At 41.5% G+C, this 19,986-nt stretch overlaps 1 protein-coding gene across 3 annotated transcripts in view; it reads right to left on the bottom strand.

Annotated features, from left to right (window-relative positions):
* Nucleotides 1-432: 432 nt before the first annotated feature.
* The window catches only part of C1D (C1D nuclear receptor corepressor), a 122,906-nt gene continuing 103,352 nt past the window's right edge, over nucleotides 433-19,986 (bottom strand). For all 3 annotated transcript variants that reach the window (XM_085612509.1, XM_085612510.1, XM_085612508.1), the window contains one exon: nucleotides 433-1,178. In XM_085612509.1, coding sequence (XP_085468635.1) covers nucleotides 1,011-1,178 — 168 coding nt within the window. In that variant the 3' untranslated portion in view covers nucleotides 433-1,010. The remainder of the gene's footprint in view (nucleotides 1,179-19,986) is intronic.

Raw genomic sequence — 19,986 nt, 5'->3', positions numbered from 1 at the left:
TTGGAAATCGGCCTATTACATGGAGCCTGTGTTCTTTTGTGCAAAGTGTTTTAAAATGGCATCTATAACACATTTTGGTTAGGTGAAAACTAAGATTGGGGGGAGGGGGGGGGGCGGGGGCACACAAAACCCCAGATACCTGTTTTTTTCCCCTTTTACAGTGTTTGACTCTCTCCAAGTCCAAGAGAACAGTCTGTATGTTTGTTCCCCCTCTCCTATGAATGTGATGTTGTACAAGTCTCCTGAACTTGTGCATTTTTTCTCCCATGTAATGCCTTCTGTGTCTTGGCCTTTCTGCAACCGTTTGGTTCTTATGTGTATTCATTTGCCCTGGACCTTGCTCCAATTTCTCGGTCCATGAAGATAATAGAATGAGGTGTATGGTGTGCTGACTGGGCTACAATAGGAGGAGTGTGATTTAAGAGGATGGAGTTTGATGATAAAATCTTTTATTTTGCAAACCTTAATTTTAAAAGCATAAACAACTCTGTAAACAAGATGAATGCACTTTACCACTCAAGGAAGCAGGCTGGTGAGAATACATTCATGCTTTCCTGATTAATTAAATGAACTGATTATTTTAATCTTTAGCAAAAGGCTGTTTCCCAACGACAGCCATGCTCTGCAAGATAAAGTAGGAATAAGACATGCTACAACGTTTTCAAAAATACAAAAATTAAAATATAGATAAAACAATCAGACACTAAGGGAATGTAACAGGGCAAATCCAAAAGCACTACACAAATATTTTCCTTCACCATGAAAAATGTCAATATGCTGAAGTTTACCATTTTCATTCTGTGTAGTAAAGTAGAAATAAATTGAAGAGATTTGACTAACAGAGAAGGAATAGTTTTACAGGTCATAAAATTAACATTTTATTTTATCAACTAAAATTTGATTTTTCAAACGAATTGAAGAAACTATACACCGGTGAACAATGATCGAACAATTTCAGTGAATGTCTTTTACACAATTGCCCACTCCATCTTCCCTACAAAGAGCTACTTCTAGCTCAATTTCTGCTTCCGCTTGGCCTGTGGTGCTGAGCCATCATCCGGGGTTGGCTCCCAGAGAGCATGTTTTAATATTCTTGCTGCAGCAGCTTTGTCCAATTTAGCGGCCTTCTTCTTGTCAGTTATTTCTTTCACTCTGTTCATGCAATTTCTTATTCTCTCCTGCAGGATGTAATAAAGTATTTTATTATACTAACATTACAAAATAGAAGGCAAAAGTCAAACATTCATATAAAGTAAATTAAGTTTCCATTCAAAGAGCACAGTCTTAAATCAGGTATATGCATGTCTGGAGGCTTACCACTCCCAAACTGGACTCCAGCACCCAAAGTTGGTTCCTTGTTTACACAACAATAAATATACAAGGGACTCGAAGATATGAAGTTAAAAAGGAACCCATAAGAAACAAAACTACCAGGTTTCAAAAATATATTAATATGTAGCATGCTGGCAAGAAGAAACGGTGCAATTTTACATCTAACAGTTTTGTTGGACCTGTGGGTTTTTGGTAGTGAGATAAAGTTTCTAATAAAGAAAATACAAAAATTACCTGCCAGTATCTAAATGAACAATGGGGCAAATACTCTTCACATGGGTTTTGCGTTTCTTATGAGGTTATGCATTTTTTGTTACATGCAGGTTTTTACCAATTTCTTGGCCTCTTGGTACTGTTAAAATGTAGAGTAAGGTCTGTAGCTAAAGGATTTTCTCAAGAGGGTTAGCATTGGCTGAGTAAGTAATTCAGTATTCCACCTGCAGGGTAAGTGTGGGTTGTGCCATCTGCAGGGTGTGGGTTTTTACATTACACACACTTTGGCAGTGGTCCGTGACAGTGCGGGATAATGAAACGAGAGGGAGGTTTGGGGCAGATACTAAGCAACCCTCGATGGTGCATCAAATTACTTTCAACATGCGCAATTACAACTGGGACCAAGGCTTGCACTGTTGCAGTTTCCATGTTATGTATCCACAAGTGTACACTAAGTAATTCTATGATGTAAATGACTATTATGTTATCTGTGATGTCATCAATGATTTCACCAAACATGTCATGAGTGACGTAAAATGTGAGGTCATAGAAGTGTATGGCGAGGACACACTGTATAGTTAGCTCACTGAACTATAACTGGTGAATTTCGGTGCATTTTTGGTTTTTTAAACAGTTTTTCTATTATTTCAACACCTAACTAGAACATCACTTTAACCTTTTTTTCCCCAGTGAATATCTGTTTTTTTTTTTTATTGCCCACAGCCAAACTCCTCAGCTGAGCACAGATTTTGGCTGTGGGCAGTGGTGGGTTGCCTGGCCTGCCCTATACCCCGCCCCACGCCTCTACCACACAATCTGCGGACGAGCATAGCATGGGGATGGCTGCATTACCTGGCCTCTAGCCAGGATCTGTGCCCAACCCCATCAGGCACCCAACCCCCGGGGTGATAGCCGCAGGACTTGTGCCCAACTCCGGCTGTGCACAGCGTGGGTCACACCACAGGGCCGAGCAATCAGCCAGGCCCTCTGTCCAACAGACCACCCCCCTCCCCTTATGGACCTAACCCCATGCTGCGCATTGCCCATGGCAGTGTGCAGCAGGGAACTGGGCGCTTGGCCTGGAGGGTTGGGTCGGCTGCCCGACTCCCTCCAATCTCCCCCTTTCCCCCCCCCTGGGGGATCCCAACCCCCACGGCACAAACCATTTTGCTGTGCACAGCTGAGTCTGTGCCCAACTCACCGCAAGCACCCCACTACATGCAGCCTTCGGCTGTGCGCCGCAGGGTTTAGGCATAGTTTGCAGCATCTGGCCTGGCCCTCTGCACAATCCCCTTCAAGTGTATGGATTATTTTGTTATTACTTATTTATTCACAGTACTCCCATGGTATCACCACCCAAGTATCAAAAAGAACCTGAATGAACAGGTCAAAAGAGCCTAACCTGGGGGTGTGGGAAAAACAATATGTTTCCCCTAGTCACCTTAAGAAAAGAAAGGGCAAGACTGTGCCTTTCTTGAGTCCCCTCACTCACCAGGGTTTCCCCTTGGTGACATGCTTCATCATTGGGGTCCTCCCAGTCCTCTACGGACCGAGAGGCTGGGCGCTAGTAGGTTTCCCTGAGTGCGGATTTCGACGTACAAGTGTACGAGATTTCCACACCCCCTCCGCTGACCATGAGGCTTATCATTTGCCTTTAAAATTATATATCCTGACGTATACTTACGTATGTATTTTAACGCATGCTTATTAGTTGCAGCGTTTCACTCACAATTTATGTCACCTTATTTAGGTCTTCTAGGAGTGGTTTCTCACACTGGGCTGGTCCCGGTGTGGTCCTGAGGAAGAGCTAGGGGAAGCTCGAAACTAGTTGACTGTATGCTAGGCACACTTACTCATTACAGTTAGGGCCTCTAGCATATTACCCCGTTTTTAATTACTCAGCTAGGAGCAAGAATAAAGTATATTTGGCCCACTAGTTGTTTATTTTAAATCACTTTATCCCACTCCACTTCACAACACTTGCACTACACATAGAACTTGCTTTAAGTGCTCCTACGTAACTTCGCAAGTTGCAGCACGCCTCAGTCCGTAGAGGACTGGGAGGACCCCAATGATGAAGCATGTCACCAAGGGGAAACCCTGGTGAGTGAGGGGACTCAAGAAAGGCACAGTCTTGCCCTTTCTTTTCTTAAGGTGACTAGGGGAAACATATTGTTTTTCCCACACCCCCAGGTTAGGCTCTTTTGACCTGTTCATTCAGGTTCTTTTTGATAGTTGTATAAATGGAGGGTGGACCTAACCTTTAAATACCTCTTCTTCCCCCGTTTTTTGTTAATCACCACCCAAGTGCCACCTCCATGGTATATTGGGGCCATGCAAGCTTCACTCTTGGTGGCTCCCATGAATGCCAAAGGGTCAGCGTGTCACGGTCTTGCCCACTTATATATTTTTTTGTTTCAGTTCAGAACACTGGGACAAAGTTTCCATGTCCTGTAATGGCAGTCGCAATAGTTTTCGTCAATTTGCAGCCAGTACATCAGATCACTAACCAACAAGAGGCACTTCATTTTTATATTTACAGTACCATAGTGCCAACCATCAAGATATCACTAAAATGTTAACTATTTCATGATCACCCTGAGAGTATTTCTCAAAAACTGCTGAACGGATTTACACCAAATACCAAAAAGCAAACTTTGAGTAAAGTTGTAATGTCTCCATATTTCAGGGATCACTTTTAAACATTCCAGGAAGGACTTGCGGTGGATGAACTTTTTTTTTTTTCTTCCAAAGTTTTGTGAATTATTAGCGAAACAAAAAATGTTCTCCCTATGGAAACTCTGAACTAAAAATAACATGGGGGAGACTGCGACATGTATATGCATGTATGTGTATTTATAAGTATACACACACACACACACGTCCTCCTTCACAGGGACTTTTAGAATACATAACACTATAAAAAGTTCAGATAATTGTTCAGAAATTAGTTCAACGTTTCGTTATCAACAACCCACAAATCCAGGATACTTCCCGAACTACAAAATGTCCTTAGAACGATCCTACATTGTAGCACAGATGTATATCAAAGGATGCCATGAACTACTGTTCAATGCAAGAGCACGGTTGTACAGAACGTCATTTGCGCACAAAGCCTGAATCCAGACACTGCCAGCACTCTGATGACCGCTAGCTTTTCTTTCGCTGAAAGGCACTCCGCATCAGGACTACAAGCACTGCTTACCCTCACATAGACCACACTAAGCAGTGCTTCCAACCCTGCTTTTCAACACGGGAGCTTTATCAAAGTCATAGACTGAGGCCTCTACCACAGTTGCTATGGAAGATGGAGAGAGAGGGCCTCGTATAAAAAGTGTTTTAAGTTGCAAACCTTCAAACTCGGTAACCCAGAGGGTTTGCAACCGGTAAAACAATTTTTGCAATGTACGAGATCCATTTACCTATTGGGAAAGAGATTTCTGAATCGTTAAAAAGGTTGAGGAAACCATTGGGATTCCTAATTTGGAAATGGGCATTTTAAGGCCATCCCTCCCAAATACCTATTCCTTATGGTATGTATTGATCTTTTGCAAACGAAATCCAGTTGCAAAACAGTTCCATTTTACCACCTACTCAAAGGAGGGGGTTACCTATTCGCAAAATGGTATTTTCTTTGTGAATGCTTAATACATTTTTTATTTTTAAATAAATATTTTTAGGAGTAGGAAGCGGTCCACTGCTTACTCATAAAAAATGTTTGTAAAAGTCATTTTTTTTTAAATGCATGGAAAAAGGAAATTAAAAAAAGGTTTGCTTTACTGGAAAGCAAACACAGACCTGGAGATTTGTTGACCCCCACCAGGCCTTCGTCCCTGTAAATGTAGCCATTTGGGCCGCAATCCACAACCTACCACATGCATATTAACGAGGTTGGTGAAACTGCGACACACTACAATTCTGTATTTTGTGAACCTACTTATTAACACATAGGTTAGTTTGCAAAATATCAATGCATTTGGTAAAACTCTGTGCGTAAATTGAGACTCCTTTTACCAAATGCATTTTTCGTAAATAAGACCCGGTACTCGTAAATAACAAATCCAAATATATCACTATTTAAGCGAATCAGTATTACCCGCTATTTAGGAATCAGAAAATTTACTTTTTGTAACTAAGGCCCAGAATTCACAATGATGTTCATCTTCAGATAAACATTTTTTGCTAGGCACCGAAGATTGGAATCTCTACTTGTTGGCAGGTTCTTGCGTCCCAAAGTGGACTGGGACTAACACTAACCTATATTGAATATATTTATATCTCATTGTAATATGTGGTATATCAGCTCAACTACTTCTCCAGAAGAAAAAAAAATGAATATTAGAATAATGGAGGGCCATTACCAACAGAGGCTTCAGTTATAGCACAGCGAAGCATTATTCTGAGAAACACGCAGGGGATTGGATCCAAGCCAAGTTCTTTGGCTTGGACACAGTTGTCTTGCATCAAATAGGAGGCAACCAACTAGAGTAACTACCCAGGCTGGAATCCCTCTTCTTCTTAGAAGCTGGCACTAAAATACCCTGATGGGATGAATTATGATGAAGTGATAAATTCTCATTTATAAGTTCATGTCTTTGTACACAAAATTTGGCAATAAGTGCCTTTCCTCCCCCCTTACAAGACCTTTTTTGATTTTTGTTAGCACATGTGGTGTTAGTGGTAATTCTTACTCTTTATAAATCATTAAAAAGTATCCTGTATATTTAGTGTGCACCTTTGTCTTAATATAATTGGTATCAGCACAGCTCCAATAACCCTTTCTATTGTTTTTATAGGAATTAAATGACGGGAGATCAAGGATCTTGCAGATTCACCTATGTTAAGGTTATGAGCACAGGAATGGACTGGTGTTCCAGCGAACAACCACCACTCCTAGTATTTATAGTCAACTAGAGACACATTTCTTCTTTGTTTCACTTCGCACTGTGACTATCAATTGATAGTCCTTTCTCCCCAGATGTGATCTGAAATCAACAAAGATATGTACGCCAGCAAGCGAATATTTACAATGTATTGTGTGTTGATTTCTGTCACCATGAAGGATTTTGGGAACTAGACCGTACTGACGGATGATATTAATTTTGAATATTAGTAGGTACATGGGTCACTATTTCTAGGTACTATACCCCGAATAAAATGAAGCACTTTACCGGTACTATTGAGATAGCTATCCCGGGTGGTGAGAAATATCAAGGTAAAACATTGGTGTCATTACACTTTTACTGTATAAACTCCTTTTCCTAATGGATACAACATCTCCATTACAGGTGCACACTTATTTAACATTTGATACAGTAACACATCAAGAGTAGGAGGAGGAATATGGTTAGCTGCTCTCGTATTGGGTCTCTTGATTGGCTCTGTATAAAGTTTTATTCAAAAGAGGGCAACTTTATTGAAAGCAGCTATGTACTATGACTTTGATTGTGTGCACGCACACAAAAGGTTACTTAAATATATCAACTTGGTGCGGGATACTTTTGGGTTGATTAAATATAATTTCTTTAAATGTGATTCATTGTTATATGTTGCTTGTACTGATACTTAACACCACATTTTTATTAATTGTTATGTCTTTAGTGACGTTGTTTTCAGCACCTTTAGGAACTCCGTGGCCCCCGCGAGGGCCATGTGATCAAGACCACGGCTGTGGTCGAAACGTGTCTTTCTGCCAAATAAAACACTTTACCTTTAATCAGTGGGCGTGTGGATCATCTATCGCTGTGATTCTTCCTTGAGAATTTATAATCTAACCACCAACTCCTGCTAAAGCATGAACCCCAAAACAGCATCTCTAGAACCCAAGTGGCATGGTTCAGCAGAATGATATCCTGCTTAAGTAGCGGGAAGGTGCCAAGAACCTGGTAATAGTCTGAAGCCTGAATGCAAGCAGTCGATTCTCCTGGGTGCTACAGAAAGAAGCCAAACTAAAATCTGAGCTAACTCTACGAGTCTATCATATCTAGGCGTGACATGATTAACCTCACTTATGCATAGAAGAGGCTGCTCTAAGATCCCCATGCTAATTGATACAGTTCCTGGTAAATACGTCACTGTCCCGAAACACCGAGAAAAGAATAGAAAGGGTGCAAACAAGGCAGTAAAGGCATGCCTAGGTAGGGCCAGACTGATCTCAACCCTGTAAGACTACACATTTTAAAATATGGCCGCAATCACAAGATCCTGCCTGAACAGAATTATATGAAGAATCTTGCAGCCACGTCCAGCACCTCTTCTGCAAACTTCAGTTGCCACCAACCACACCACAAATGAAAAGATTAATCATTCTGACTTGAACTGAGTTCTTCTACTTTGGTACTTTTTCCAGTATCATGCACTAAGACTAGGGAGAAGGCCAGAAGGCCACCATGAAGACCAAATTCAGTTTCTGGTCAACCAAATCTTCCTCAATCTCATTTGCACCCTAATATTTTGCATACAAACATGTTTGCATTTTGTGTACACCATGCATGTTAAGTTATATGAGTAACCCACATGAGCCCAAGAGACAACTGCGCTCAGCGGTTAGTTGTGGTTCCCCGTTTTCGCCTCTCTCGCACAGGGGGCAGTTCTTTATCTTTTAAGGCCGCAGTAGCCTGGAATGCCCTTCCCTTTGAACTACGGAAAACCCAAGACCTCAGGCTGTTTAAGAAGCACCTAAAGACTCTGCTGTTTAATTAAGTTGCGCTTCTCTCAGTTTCACAGTTTTTTTAGTTGGCTTTCGCACCGGGACACTCTTGAGTAGCTGGGCGCGTTACAATGCCAATAACATAACATAAAAAAAAGCAAAAAAACTCTGCTTTAGTTAGCTCTCCATATCCCAGGCACCACTAATTTACAATGAGGGGAAGTAGGTGCATAATGGAAACTTTAGGAAGAATGTATGTCATTGTGAATTATGGAAAAAATTTACCTATGCCTCGGGTGACTTCAACACTTATTCGTATGAAGTAAGATAAACGAAAATTAATACGTTTATCCAAGCAATGATTTATGCCTTTTATTTATTTTATTTTTTTAATTAATATCTTTGATCACAAAAAGAACACATCATAAACTACACGAAATACCACATTGATATTTACACAATGAAAGTGAACAACGTGAAAAATGTGTTTTGACATACAATTATAAATAAACTCATAATAGTCAAACATTGAAACCATCAAATGCAATGTCACAAAAAACAATCATTATATAAAGAATACGAAATGCAAAGTTGTCAAACAAATTGATAGATTGGACAACTAACACCCTTATATTTGGAATCAATCAAATCCCCTACATATCAGGGACACAAGGGAGTACATTTGTGATATTTAACCAAGAAGTTAGATTCCTTTGTCTGCCTTGTAATATTTAACCAAGGAGTTGAATTCCTTTATCTGCCGACGCGTTTCGAGTGCCGGTTAAATCAATTGCCGCACTCTCATCAGGGCTGGATTAATCTTTCTCACGAACAGACTGCATTATGCCGGTTGCATGTAACCATCATCAATGTATAACACACAGTGGTTGCCAAACTGACTAGCAGTAATGGAGACAGATCCCATTTGAAACCTTGAGCCTGAAATCTTGAGCTTGAAGCTTCTTTAGCCACGAACTACTTTTAAAGAGAGTGAAGGATCGTTATTTGTTACAACACTTCCTCTGTGGGACCACGTTTTTGGCCCCCCTTCTTGAAATTAAAGATCTGCGGTTTAAAAATCGTCTTGGCCCGCAATATTGAAAATCAGTTTGGCAACCACTGTGTGTTATACATTGCTGATGGTTACATGCAACCGGCATAATGCAGTCTGTTCGTGAGAAAGATTAATCCAGCCCTGATGAGTGCGGCAATTGATTTAACCGGCACTCGAAACGCGTCGGCAGATAAAGGAATTCAACTCCTTGGTTAAATATTACAAGGCAGACAAAGGAATCTAACTTCTTGGTTAAATATCACAAATATACTCCCTTGTGTCCCTGATATGTAGGCGATTTGATTGATTCCAAATGTGTTAGTGTCCAATCTATCAATTTGTTTGACAACTTTGCATTTCGTATTGTTTATATAATGATTGTTTTTTGTGACATTGCATTTGATGGTTTCAATGTTTGACTATTATGAATTTATTTATAATTGTATGTCAAAACACATTTTTCACGTTGTTCACTTTCATTGTGTAAATATCAATGTGGTATTTCGTGTAGTTTATGATGTGTTCTTTTTGTGATCAAAGATATTAATTAAAAAAATTAAATAAATAAAAAGGCATAAATCATTGCTTGGATAAACGTATTAATTTTCGTTTATCTTACTTCATACGAATAAGTGTTGAAGTCACCAGAGGCATAGGTAAATTTTTTTCTTATAAAGTATAACTAGCCCTACCTACCCTCTAATCCTTTGGGCTAAACCCCTCCTTTTTTGACAATTGTGAATTATGGAGGCATTTGGCCTACAGAAGGGTACAGAAATTAACACAACAGACTAGTAACATTCTTATTGTTCTGCTTTCACCGATCTCCATCTATTACCAATAGATCTGGAGTTAAATGGGAGGAGATGGTTAGTAAGGGTTGTGCGGTTTTCCATACACCACCTTGAAGCTGTAGTCAAGAGATCGGTGTCTGAAAAAGCACGAGGAGGTATTCCAAATGCACACCTCTACATTACACGCCTAGGCACTCTGGCAAAGCTATAAACAATTACAAATGTGCATGCCTGTTTTTCAGAAGAGATGCACTTTGCATAGGAACAGATTAGGAATTAAGGAAAAATAGGAAACTGCAAACATGATTCATACTCTGGTGTTCACGCACACACATTTTTGGTTCATTTGCCTCAAGATACAAGGTTAAGGGAGGAAGATGGGGAGCTAGCTCTCACTATTATGACGGTCTCACAGACCTTTGCAAATTAATCAGGAATAGTTCTTAAGTATCTGTCAAATAAAGGTTATAATGTTAACATTACTTAAGTCACATTCTACAACTAATAGCACGTTTAATGAGAATACTTGGAAAACCTGCTTCAAGTCTATCATAGTCTTCATAGTCAGAATGATCAATCTTTTCATTTGTGGTGTGGTTGGTGGCAACTGAAGTTTGCAGAAGAGGTGCTGGACGTGGCTGCAAGATTCTTCATATAATTCTGTTCAGGCAGGATCTTGTGATTGCGGCCATATTTTAAAATGTGTACTCTTACAGGGTTGAGATCAGTCTGGCCCTACCTAGGCATGCCTTTACTGCCTTGTTTGCACCCTTTCTATTCTTTTCTCGGTGTTTCGGGACAGTGACGTATTTACCAGGAACTGTATCAATTAGCATGGGGATCTTAGAGCAGCCTCTTCTATGCTGTGAGGAATTTTATTTAATCAATTTATACCACACCTATAGCAAACCAAATCAAGTCAATTATTCATCAAACAGACAGTAGCTTTTATTGCAGAACACAACTTTTCAGGTGAAAGTAACAGTTGAGATTACTAAAAACCCCAATCTGCCCAGTGACGGGAAGATGCATGATATAGAACAGTATTTTAGGCAAGAATGCAGCTGCCATTTTATTCTGAGATATAAAGTTAAATAAATAACTTTAATCTAAAAAGATCTAGAATTGATAATGCTTGCTAGGGCCCACTGACTAGACCAGAGCCCCTTGTTCTTAAAGTACATATTAATAGAGCTGTTGTCTAGAAGCTTCAAAAATATGGAAGTCAGCTTTGTAAAACCAAATACCTGTAAACCAGGTCCCCAATAACTGGTAGGGTGAGCAAGCATAGTAGCTAATGAAAAATGTGAAGTCAAATGTTTCCCTTCTGGGAGAGGTGGTCCCCATAAGCATGAAGACGCAAAGACCAAAACATCAGCTCCAACAGGCTGGAGACAACTGCACTGCCTTCTCAGCCTTTAAATGGTCTTAAGGAATATAGAGGCTGCGAATCCGTGTGAATCTTAAAATTGGCATCAATTTAGTTTTCAGAAGGATTAACATGAGGTGATGGAGAGTCATCCAAGACAGATTTTGCTTTTTTGTGAGGGCATGGAAAGCAACGTGATTCACGAAAGACTAATATAAATCATAGTGGTATCAGCGTACAAGTGCGAGACGCTGCAGTGTTTTGGATGAGTGGCAAGGGGGTCCTTGTAAAGAGTGGGAGAGGACTAAACCTTGAGAAACTCGTTGCTGAAGAGGTGAGGGACAATTTAGAGAATTTGAAATTTTTATGCATCATATGGGGGGGGGGGGTGATTATAACAAGAGAACTGTTATTGCATCATTGTGATCATATAGCTGTACTTGGTGTCAGGGGAGGAGTATGGTCTAGAGAATGGCTTCACGCAGCTGAATTTGTGAGCTCTGTCCCATCTGGGAAAAGGGAGACAAGATGATCTTCTGCTGGTCCTGACATGCTTACTACTGTCCAGATTATGAAAGTACAATGGTTCGGTCAGGTATAGCCACAATATTTCTTATAATTACAATTAAATCTCAAAAGCAAATTATTTACTGCACTGATTGAATGTGAACACATTAACAAGGAACGCACAATCAAGGCAAAGTAACCACAAAGAAATCAGGTTTGCTGGGTAACTGGATACTTTATATAATTTACATCATTTATTTATACCCACATATAAAAGTTTTTATATTGCATATGTAGTTGCCAACAGCGTGAAGATTAAAGTGAATTGTGATCAAGTGACATAGTGTGATCAGTGACACAGTGAGCGCGTGATATGTACAGGGTAGTTAAAATATATACACGTTTAGGAGAGGCCAGAGTGAACACAAAGACCCTGCCACTCTATACAATTTCAGTGTTTTGCGAGTGTGGCCTTGAGCTGGACCTGGTGGTAGCGTCGACATTTCAACTCTATGTGCGTGATACTAACTCCTCACGGCGGGTTTTCATCAGGACTGAATTGGGGGAGGGGGATGGCAGCCTAATGATGGACTAGTTAGTCCTGGTGAGGCTCAGGTCAGGGAAGAGCAAGGGCCCATCCGGTTAGTTATCGGAGACAATCTTGGGGTTAACTCAAACCGCTGCAGATGATATCTGTAGATCTGAATAGTGGAAACGAATCCGTGGAATTCAGTGGCAGTAAAACTTCTTACAACTTGACTGCATATCGTCGGTCCAGAGGCACATCCATCGTGATGGGCCCTACATCTAGGTGGTGACTAAACATGTGACACTGCTGTTTGCCCAGGTTAAAGTGCTCACTTAACTTTGCTGGTTGTCCACATGCATGGTGAATTGAACTAGTGAGGCTGAAGAAGGTCTATGCAACAAACAAATCAGCAAAGTGTGAAATAGAACTGATTGGTTGACAAGAGTTAAAGTATGGACTCTGTCTGAACACTATGTGCCTTTCAGAATGCCTGTCTAATCTGTGCTTGGCTTCCTTGGGGTCATAGTTGTACTTGATCTAAACCATTGGCAGTCATGGTGAAAGAGAAATCAAATAAGTAGATACAAATCAACAGGGTAAAATAAACTTCATAGATGTGGTGGGCCTTTGGAGGATGTGTCTGCTGCTGGAGTGTCAAAACATACTTCCACTCAGAAGCCCACCAGGTCAGACCTTTGGGCTGCCATAAGGAACATCCAATCTTCATTGAAGACTATCTTAGTTGAGAGTAACTTAATTGGAGCAATCTTCACAAGGTGGCAGAAAAGACTTGGATCAAGGTAGGTGCATAGGGCCAGGAGTAAGAGCTGAAACTGGGTGCACCACCAAAGGATGCGATTGCTCAATTTTGTATTCTTTCTTAGCTTTCAAGATAAATATGCCATCTTACAAAGTACTCCCACAAGAAATGAAGCACAATTTGAAGGCCTCGAGTCAAAATCTTCCTACACCAAACTCAGAATTTGCAACATATGAGCAAATCTTTTGAAGGTGTAAAGGCCAGACTTTGTGAGGCTGGTCTGAAACACACAATACCCTTTCTGGCAAAATGAAGAATCAAGGCCACCAAATCGCCCTTTTTCATGTAGCCTAAGACAGCATGGGACTGGATGGATGGATAGGGAAAGCTGCAATTCTCTTGCAAGGCTTATCCAAATAGTGATCTAGTAAACAGAGAATTGCCCGTGTTTAGAAAAGAACCACGAGACAATAGCGATCCTGAAACGCATTCTGCAACGAGGATAACAGTGACGGAAGACGGTACTTTGTCAATGATCCCTTAAGGAACTCTGACTGCCCCCACTGTAATTATTTACTCTACCATCACGGTTCTTACAGGAGAATCAATACATATATTTGTCAATCAGTCAGTTTGAGGGATGTACTCATATGTATCCCATCACTCTGTACAATGACTTTTATATATTCAGCTTGTTGAAGACCTGTTATTCCTACATGCAAACCCAGAGCAGAATCACTGTTAATTGCCTGTGGGGGAGTGAGAGATTGTTTAATTGATTATTTTGTGAACAACTAGGGCACTATAGATTATAAAACAATGGAGTAGGAGGCAATGAGTGGTGCCTGCATCGGAAATATATTTGGCACAAGTCAAAAGCTGAAGGCAGACATTTCAGATACTGTCTGGGTGTAATCAACATATTGGTGATAAAGATTTCCACTGTTTCTGAGAACCTCACCAAATAGTTAAACAGGGCTGATTAAATAATTGAGCCTCGCCTAAGCCCTTTGGTCAGGCTGACTTTACAGATCCAGAACTCCATATTTTAACTACTTGTGACTGGTCAACAAATAGTAAGTGAAGCAGTTTAGAACTTCCTCCTCAATGCCCATCCATTCTTTCAAGACATAAATCGGGTGGAAAAGGTTATATCGAAGACATTCGAAAGATCTAAAGAGCACAAGTAAGCAGGCGTTGAGGAAGTAGAGCGAGTCAACTATTTCCATAAGGGCTGCCTGAGTGGTGGAGTCCTCTCTTGATCCAGATTAAAAAAAAAAAAATCTCAAACAGGTTGTTTGTCTGGATGTGGACATATAGTTGGGGGCTTACTACTACATTTCATGATAAGGGAAGAGTTGAGACTGGAAGGTAGTTTATTCAGGGCACTGGCATTAGCCAAAGGCATTTTCAAGAGTAGGAAGACGTGTTCAATTTTCAAACTGTTGGGGAATGCACCTTGCTTAAGTTAGGAATTGACTAGGGAGGGTCCAGTAGGGTAGCAAATATTAGTCAAGTTCCTTGCTACTGGAATTACACATTGCGTCAGAGTGGCAATTAAATGGTTTAACCTTGGCCATAGCTTAAAGTAATTCTGGCACCGAGCCTGTCAAAAAGTGAAGAGGTCCACTGGGCTTTACAGTTCAGTTTGAAGTTGTTTGGGTTGTTGGGTCTTGGAGGAGGGATAGTTTAATAGACTTTACTTTCTCAGCACAGTAATTTACAAAGCCTTCATTTTTGGCTTGTGGACCAGACGCTGCGATTATGGTTCTCTGGTTGTTAAGCTATAATCACACTGAATTGAAGTTTGATTGTCTCCTAGAGGTGTCCAGAAGAGAATTAATGTGCGAGTATTTAGCTCGAAAGATGTGAGGCTTGTAGCTTCCTAGGCTTGTAGCTAGTCCTAAATCTAGACAGATTTGAAGGAGAGTTCTCTCAATCATTTGCGTTCAATATAGATTTTCACGAACTAGGGGATCCAAGGTTTTGGACTTTTCATCTTGCTTTTCAACAGAGGACATTGATCAATTAAGTTTCCCATGCACTTATTGTATTCATCAATTGTGGCATTCATGTCTTGCTAAAAACCAGGAGTTAGAAGATTTTCACAAGCCAAGTTGATCTGAATTTTTCTGGTGGATAAAGGTCACCATGAAAGGAATCTGAAGGATACAAGATAAATCAACTGGGATGGGTTCCTTGGCAATAAGAACTGTACCTTTTGAAATTATCAGATTTAGAACGGAACCTTTGCAGTGTACTGGTTTTTTCAAGCAACATTCGGAAATTTTTGTAGCAGTCCACGCCGAGGAGGTCGAAGACGACGTCACAGAGACACGGCTCCGCTCGCAACTCCACTAACGTCACCGGCTCCATAAGAAGACCTCGTCGGCGTGATGGCGTCAGTTCCGCCCTTTTTTCCGTGCCTTCGAGGCACACGGATGTACTGACAGCAATATATACACAGTATACACAGCACATAATATACAATGCAACGCACACAGTGTGAAAAGTAAATAGGAAGGCAGAAGAAATAACACAATGCCTTAGACAGTAACAAATACATTTTGAAACATCATCACAGAATTGTAGGTATGCAAGGGTGGACAACGGGGAGGCGGGTGGGTCAGTGAGGAATCCACAGGCAGATAACTGTATCCACCAGAAAAAGCGTTACCGAAGGTAAGTAACTTGTTCTTCTGATGGATACATCTGCCAGTGGATTCCTCACCTCCCTGTGACAGGATGCCTATTGTTCTGTCTTCCCCTGCTCAAGCTTGGCTCAGCAGTAAGTGGGCAGAAATGTGTCTCCGGTCGGCAGCAACCATTTTGTGCTGTCTGGGACTAGAAGGCTGGTACCGGGAACAATGAGAGCCTAACGGAGGGCTCTCTCGGTGGGTGGAATTATACCTTCCACACCAGTTACCAGTGTGAGGGTATGTTTCCAACATGTTTGACACCAAATACGATAGAGTTTGTTGCAGCCGTTTTCGAGATGGTCATCGCTCGGTCACGTAATGCCCAACTATATTAGTCTATGGCTGTTTCGCTAAGAACCCGGGAGAATGGACTCCGTAGGCTGCAGGGCGGTCCTGCTCATGCAGGGGCACCCTCTCACTTAGAATGAAGCACCCAGCCCTCAGGATTGTAAAGGCCTGTTATATGGGTGACATAGGTTTTAAGTGCAGTGACCCTTAGATATAGTAAACCTATTTCTTAAGTAAGTGGTGCATGCACCATCTTACACAGGCTGCCATGGCAGGCCTGTATGTCCATTTTTAATGGTCTCTCATGGGTGGCATAATACATGCTGCAGCCCATGCGAGATCTCTGAGGTACCTATGCCCTGGGTACCATATACTAGGGAGTGACAAAGGTACCCCAGTATCCAATCTGGGGTGTACCCAAGTACAAAGCAAAACCTTTTAGGGAGAAAGCAGATAGACTGGGGTCCCGATTAGTACTAATCCGCTGTCCCGCCATCTGATCCGGGCCTATTCAAGAGTATCAATGCAGAATGTTTCGGCTGAAGACAACAAGCAGGAGTCAACCCAAATAAGAGAAGGGCCAGTTACATCAAATTCCGAACAAAGAAAGTCTATTAAAAAAGACCAAACTTTAAGGCTGCCCTGAGATGACACTCAGACTAATATTACGGAGTTACCACAACAGCCAATAAGAGGAAAGACTAATATTACGGATTTACCACAACAGCCAATAAGAGGAAATACGAACATAACCTGGGTGTCCGGGAATACAAGGACGCAATGCAACCACCAGCAAATCCCCCCCCTACCCCCAAAAAGGACGATCCAGGAGCTACCATAAGTCGTCTTGCTCAATCTAGGTCCTCTGGACACGAGGGAGCTTTCACTGAGCAAATGGTGGCATGACACGAGGAAGGTACGACTACCATCATATTCATCCCAGAGTATGAATCTCAGGGCAGGGTGGACATATTGAACAGAGGGAACATACTGCGTCTCCTACACTCTATTACGAGCTTTGATAGCATAAGATCTGCAGATCTCCTTTCTATAGAGTTTCAACCAACCAACAACCCGCAATGTCCAGGAGCAACTAAAACAACATGGAATTCTAGCGAGGTAGTTATTAAAATTATGAAAGAAGTACACACGTTTAAACATTGAGGGATAAAAAAAAATGGAAGTCGAACTAAAGCCACCTTATCCGACACCTTTTTTACACACCTGTACGGATGGCCCACCTAAGAATACCACCTCAGTACTAAAAGGAGCTAGGAGTAGTACCCCTGGAGCACATACCATTCGCACAAAGCCATTTGCTTCAAATTTAGATCCTAGGGAATCATGCCTTGCTATGCTGACAACATCGCAAAATTGGCGGCAAATACAGCGTACAATTACAATGACGCAAACAAACTGACAAGGGAAGAGCAGCTCATTAATGGTCCCAGCCGAGACCAACAAAATCAGTATAAGTATCTGGAACATCAATGGGCTTAGCCAGTAAAATCGAGGACCATGAGGTACTGCACTATCTAAAAACATTAGATATGATACTGCTCCAAGAAACCTGGGGGGACAAGGCCCTCGAGCTTCAGGGGTACACCTCCCATTGCGTTACAGCAAGAAAGGGCTCCCTCTTTGGTCGCCGTTCGGTGGGCCTTATGATTTTGGCGTCAATAACGAACACAGGAAAAATTACACCCATAGAGGCCCAAATCGCACCACCAAGTTTCATTCAAGCAGGAATTACAACACTTGAGTTTAACAACGTACGTCAGGAAATAATAATAATTAATACCTATATCAACCCTAAACAACAGTCGAAAGTGGCTAAGGAGCTAATTGTAGCAATCAAAAGGATTGTGGATGAGCAAGACACGGATTACATCATCTTGGCAGGCGATTTCAACATGTACCTCATTGGCTCTGGAACAGACGAAGCCCTCGTGCAAGATCTTACTGTTGCATGGGAAATACTGAACCAGGGCTCCCCAAAAATCGAAACATCTACAAGATGTTCAAAACACCTGCTCCCGCAACTTGATTATCTCAATTTAAGAGGATTGAACGGCAGCTTTCAGGGAGAAAATCCACCAGCCGCCAAGTTCCATTCATCAAAAAATATCTTTCCACCTAGACTTTACGTTTACATCTTTAAACATGCTTGGTAAAGTCGCAACTTTTGGAATAGGCAACAAGGAACACAGCGATCACTTACCTCAGGAAATGACGCTAAAGGCCAATACAGTCTTCTCGTTCGAGTCATGCAAAGGGATCAATGCATAAGGAGCCTCAAATCTCAAGCGACTAAGGAGTAATCCCAGCAACATTGATGCAATATCCTTTACGGCCAAAACATTGTACATCCAAGGGATAGGTACCCCAATACAACCAGTTGAAGCATGCCAAAACTTTACTGTGACCTTAGGCGGAAAATTATCGAAGGGTACTTTGAAAAAGTCAAGTCAGCCGGGGGATGCCTTGATACGATCATCAACTAGCCCAGAATCCAAAGAACTCAAACGTTCCATAAACCATACACTAAGACAGCTGCGTAAAAATACATTAAACTGGGACCTGCAAAACACTCTACAGAAAATGAAGGCACTAATAAATAGGAAGAAATGGGAAAGGAAAAGATCAAAGAATGACGAATTATGTGCCAAGTTGCCCCATGACGCCAAACAAAAAAACAGCGCCAGGCTCTGGCAAACAATTAATATAATTAAACATCCAAATCACCCTGAAATAAGCTGCAACATAACGGAGGTAATCTGGGCTGGATACCTCTTCAACCATTTTAACAACACAGCTGGAAACAAAGGCGAGGCAGACAACGAAATGGGGAATATGATAGAGCACAGGGATGACACCAGCAGGGCAAAGACAGGCAATAGCCTCATTACAGTCAAGCAGCATGATCCACAAGGAAGTGAAAAACACCTCCGGGAGGGGACCCGGCGGAAGGCTCAAATACTTCATCCTCCGACAAAGAAGAACACTAGGGCCACCAACTGACATAAAGAGACAAATAGCCAGAGGTAGACCTACAGGCGCCCCAGGTCCAAATGGCATTCCAAAATGTTGCACAAACATGATGTGGAGTTCTATACAACAACAATCCCGGAGTCCTGGAAAGGAACCATTATCAGGCCAATTTTCAAACAGGGCGACACAAAACTTCCAAGTAATTACCGGCTAATTGCCCTCATTGACGTGGAGGCAAAATACTTTGCGGGAACAATTCTGGAGTGGAAGAAAGAGGAGACATGGAAGAGTTGAGAGAAGTGTGAAAATCAGAGAGAAACTTTGAGAGTAAGCAAAGATGGATGGGATATGTGCTGTGGGATCAGGGGAAGGGTTGCTAATGTCAGGGGTATTGCAAAGTGTAACATGGGATTAAAAAGCGGATAACATAATGGAGAGACAAAACTAAGAGGGGAGGATATGCTTTTCAGTGGAAATGTGGAGATGCATGATTAAAAAAGGGGAAGTAAAGAGGAATGCACAGAATAGGGCAGCTGGGGAAACATAGTTAACATAAAAGCACTTTGCGAGTCAGTAGGTGGGAAATAGGTTATGGAAGACAGGAAATAGGCAAAGTGGACTATTCGAGAGAGGTGAGGAGGATGTAATTAGGGGAAAAAAGTTTACCGAACAGTGTAAAGCAGGGGTGTTAGACCTGTCAGCCCTTTGGGTGGTCCCTCCTCATCATTATTTATTTTGTCCCACTTTTGCCTCAAACCCTGTTTGACTTTTTCCTTTTTGGGAACCACCAGACTTTTTCGT

Source organism: Triturus cristatus, chromosome 6 (genome assembly GCF_964204655.1).
Source record: "Triturus cristatus chromosome 6, aTriCri1.1, whole genome shotgun sequence".
Lineage (NCBI taxonomy): Eukaryota > Metazoa > Chordata > Amphibia > Caudata > Salamandridae > Triturus > Triturus cristatus.
This window is presented reverse-complemented; position numbering and strand designations above follow the sequence as displayed.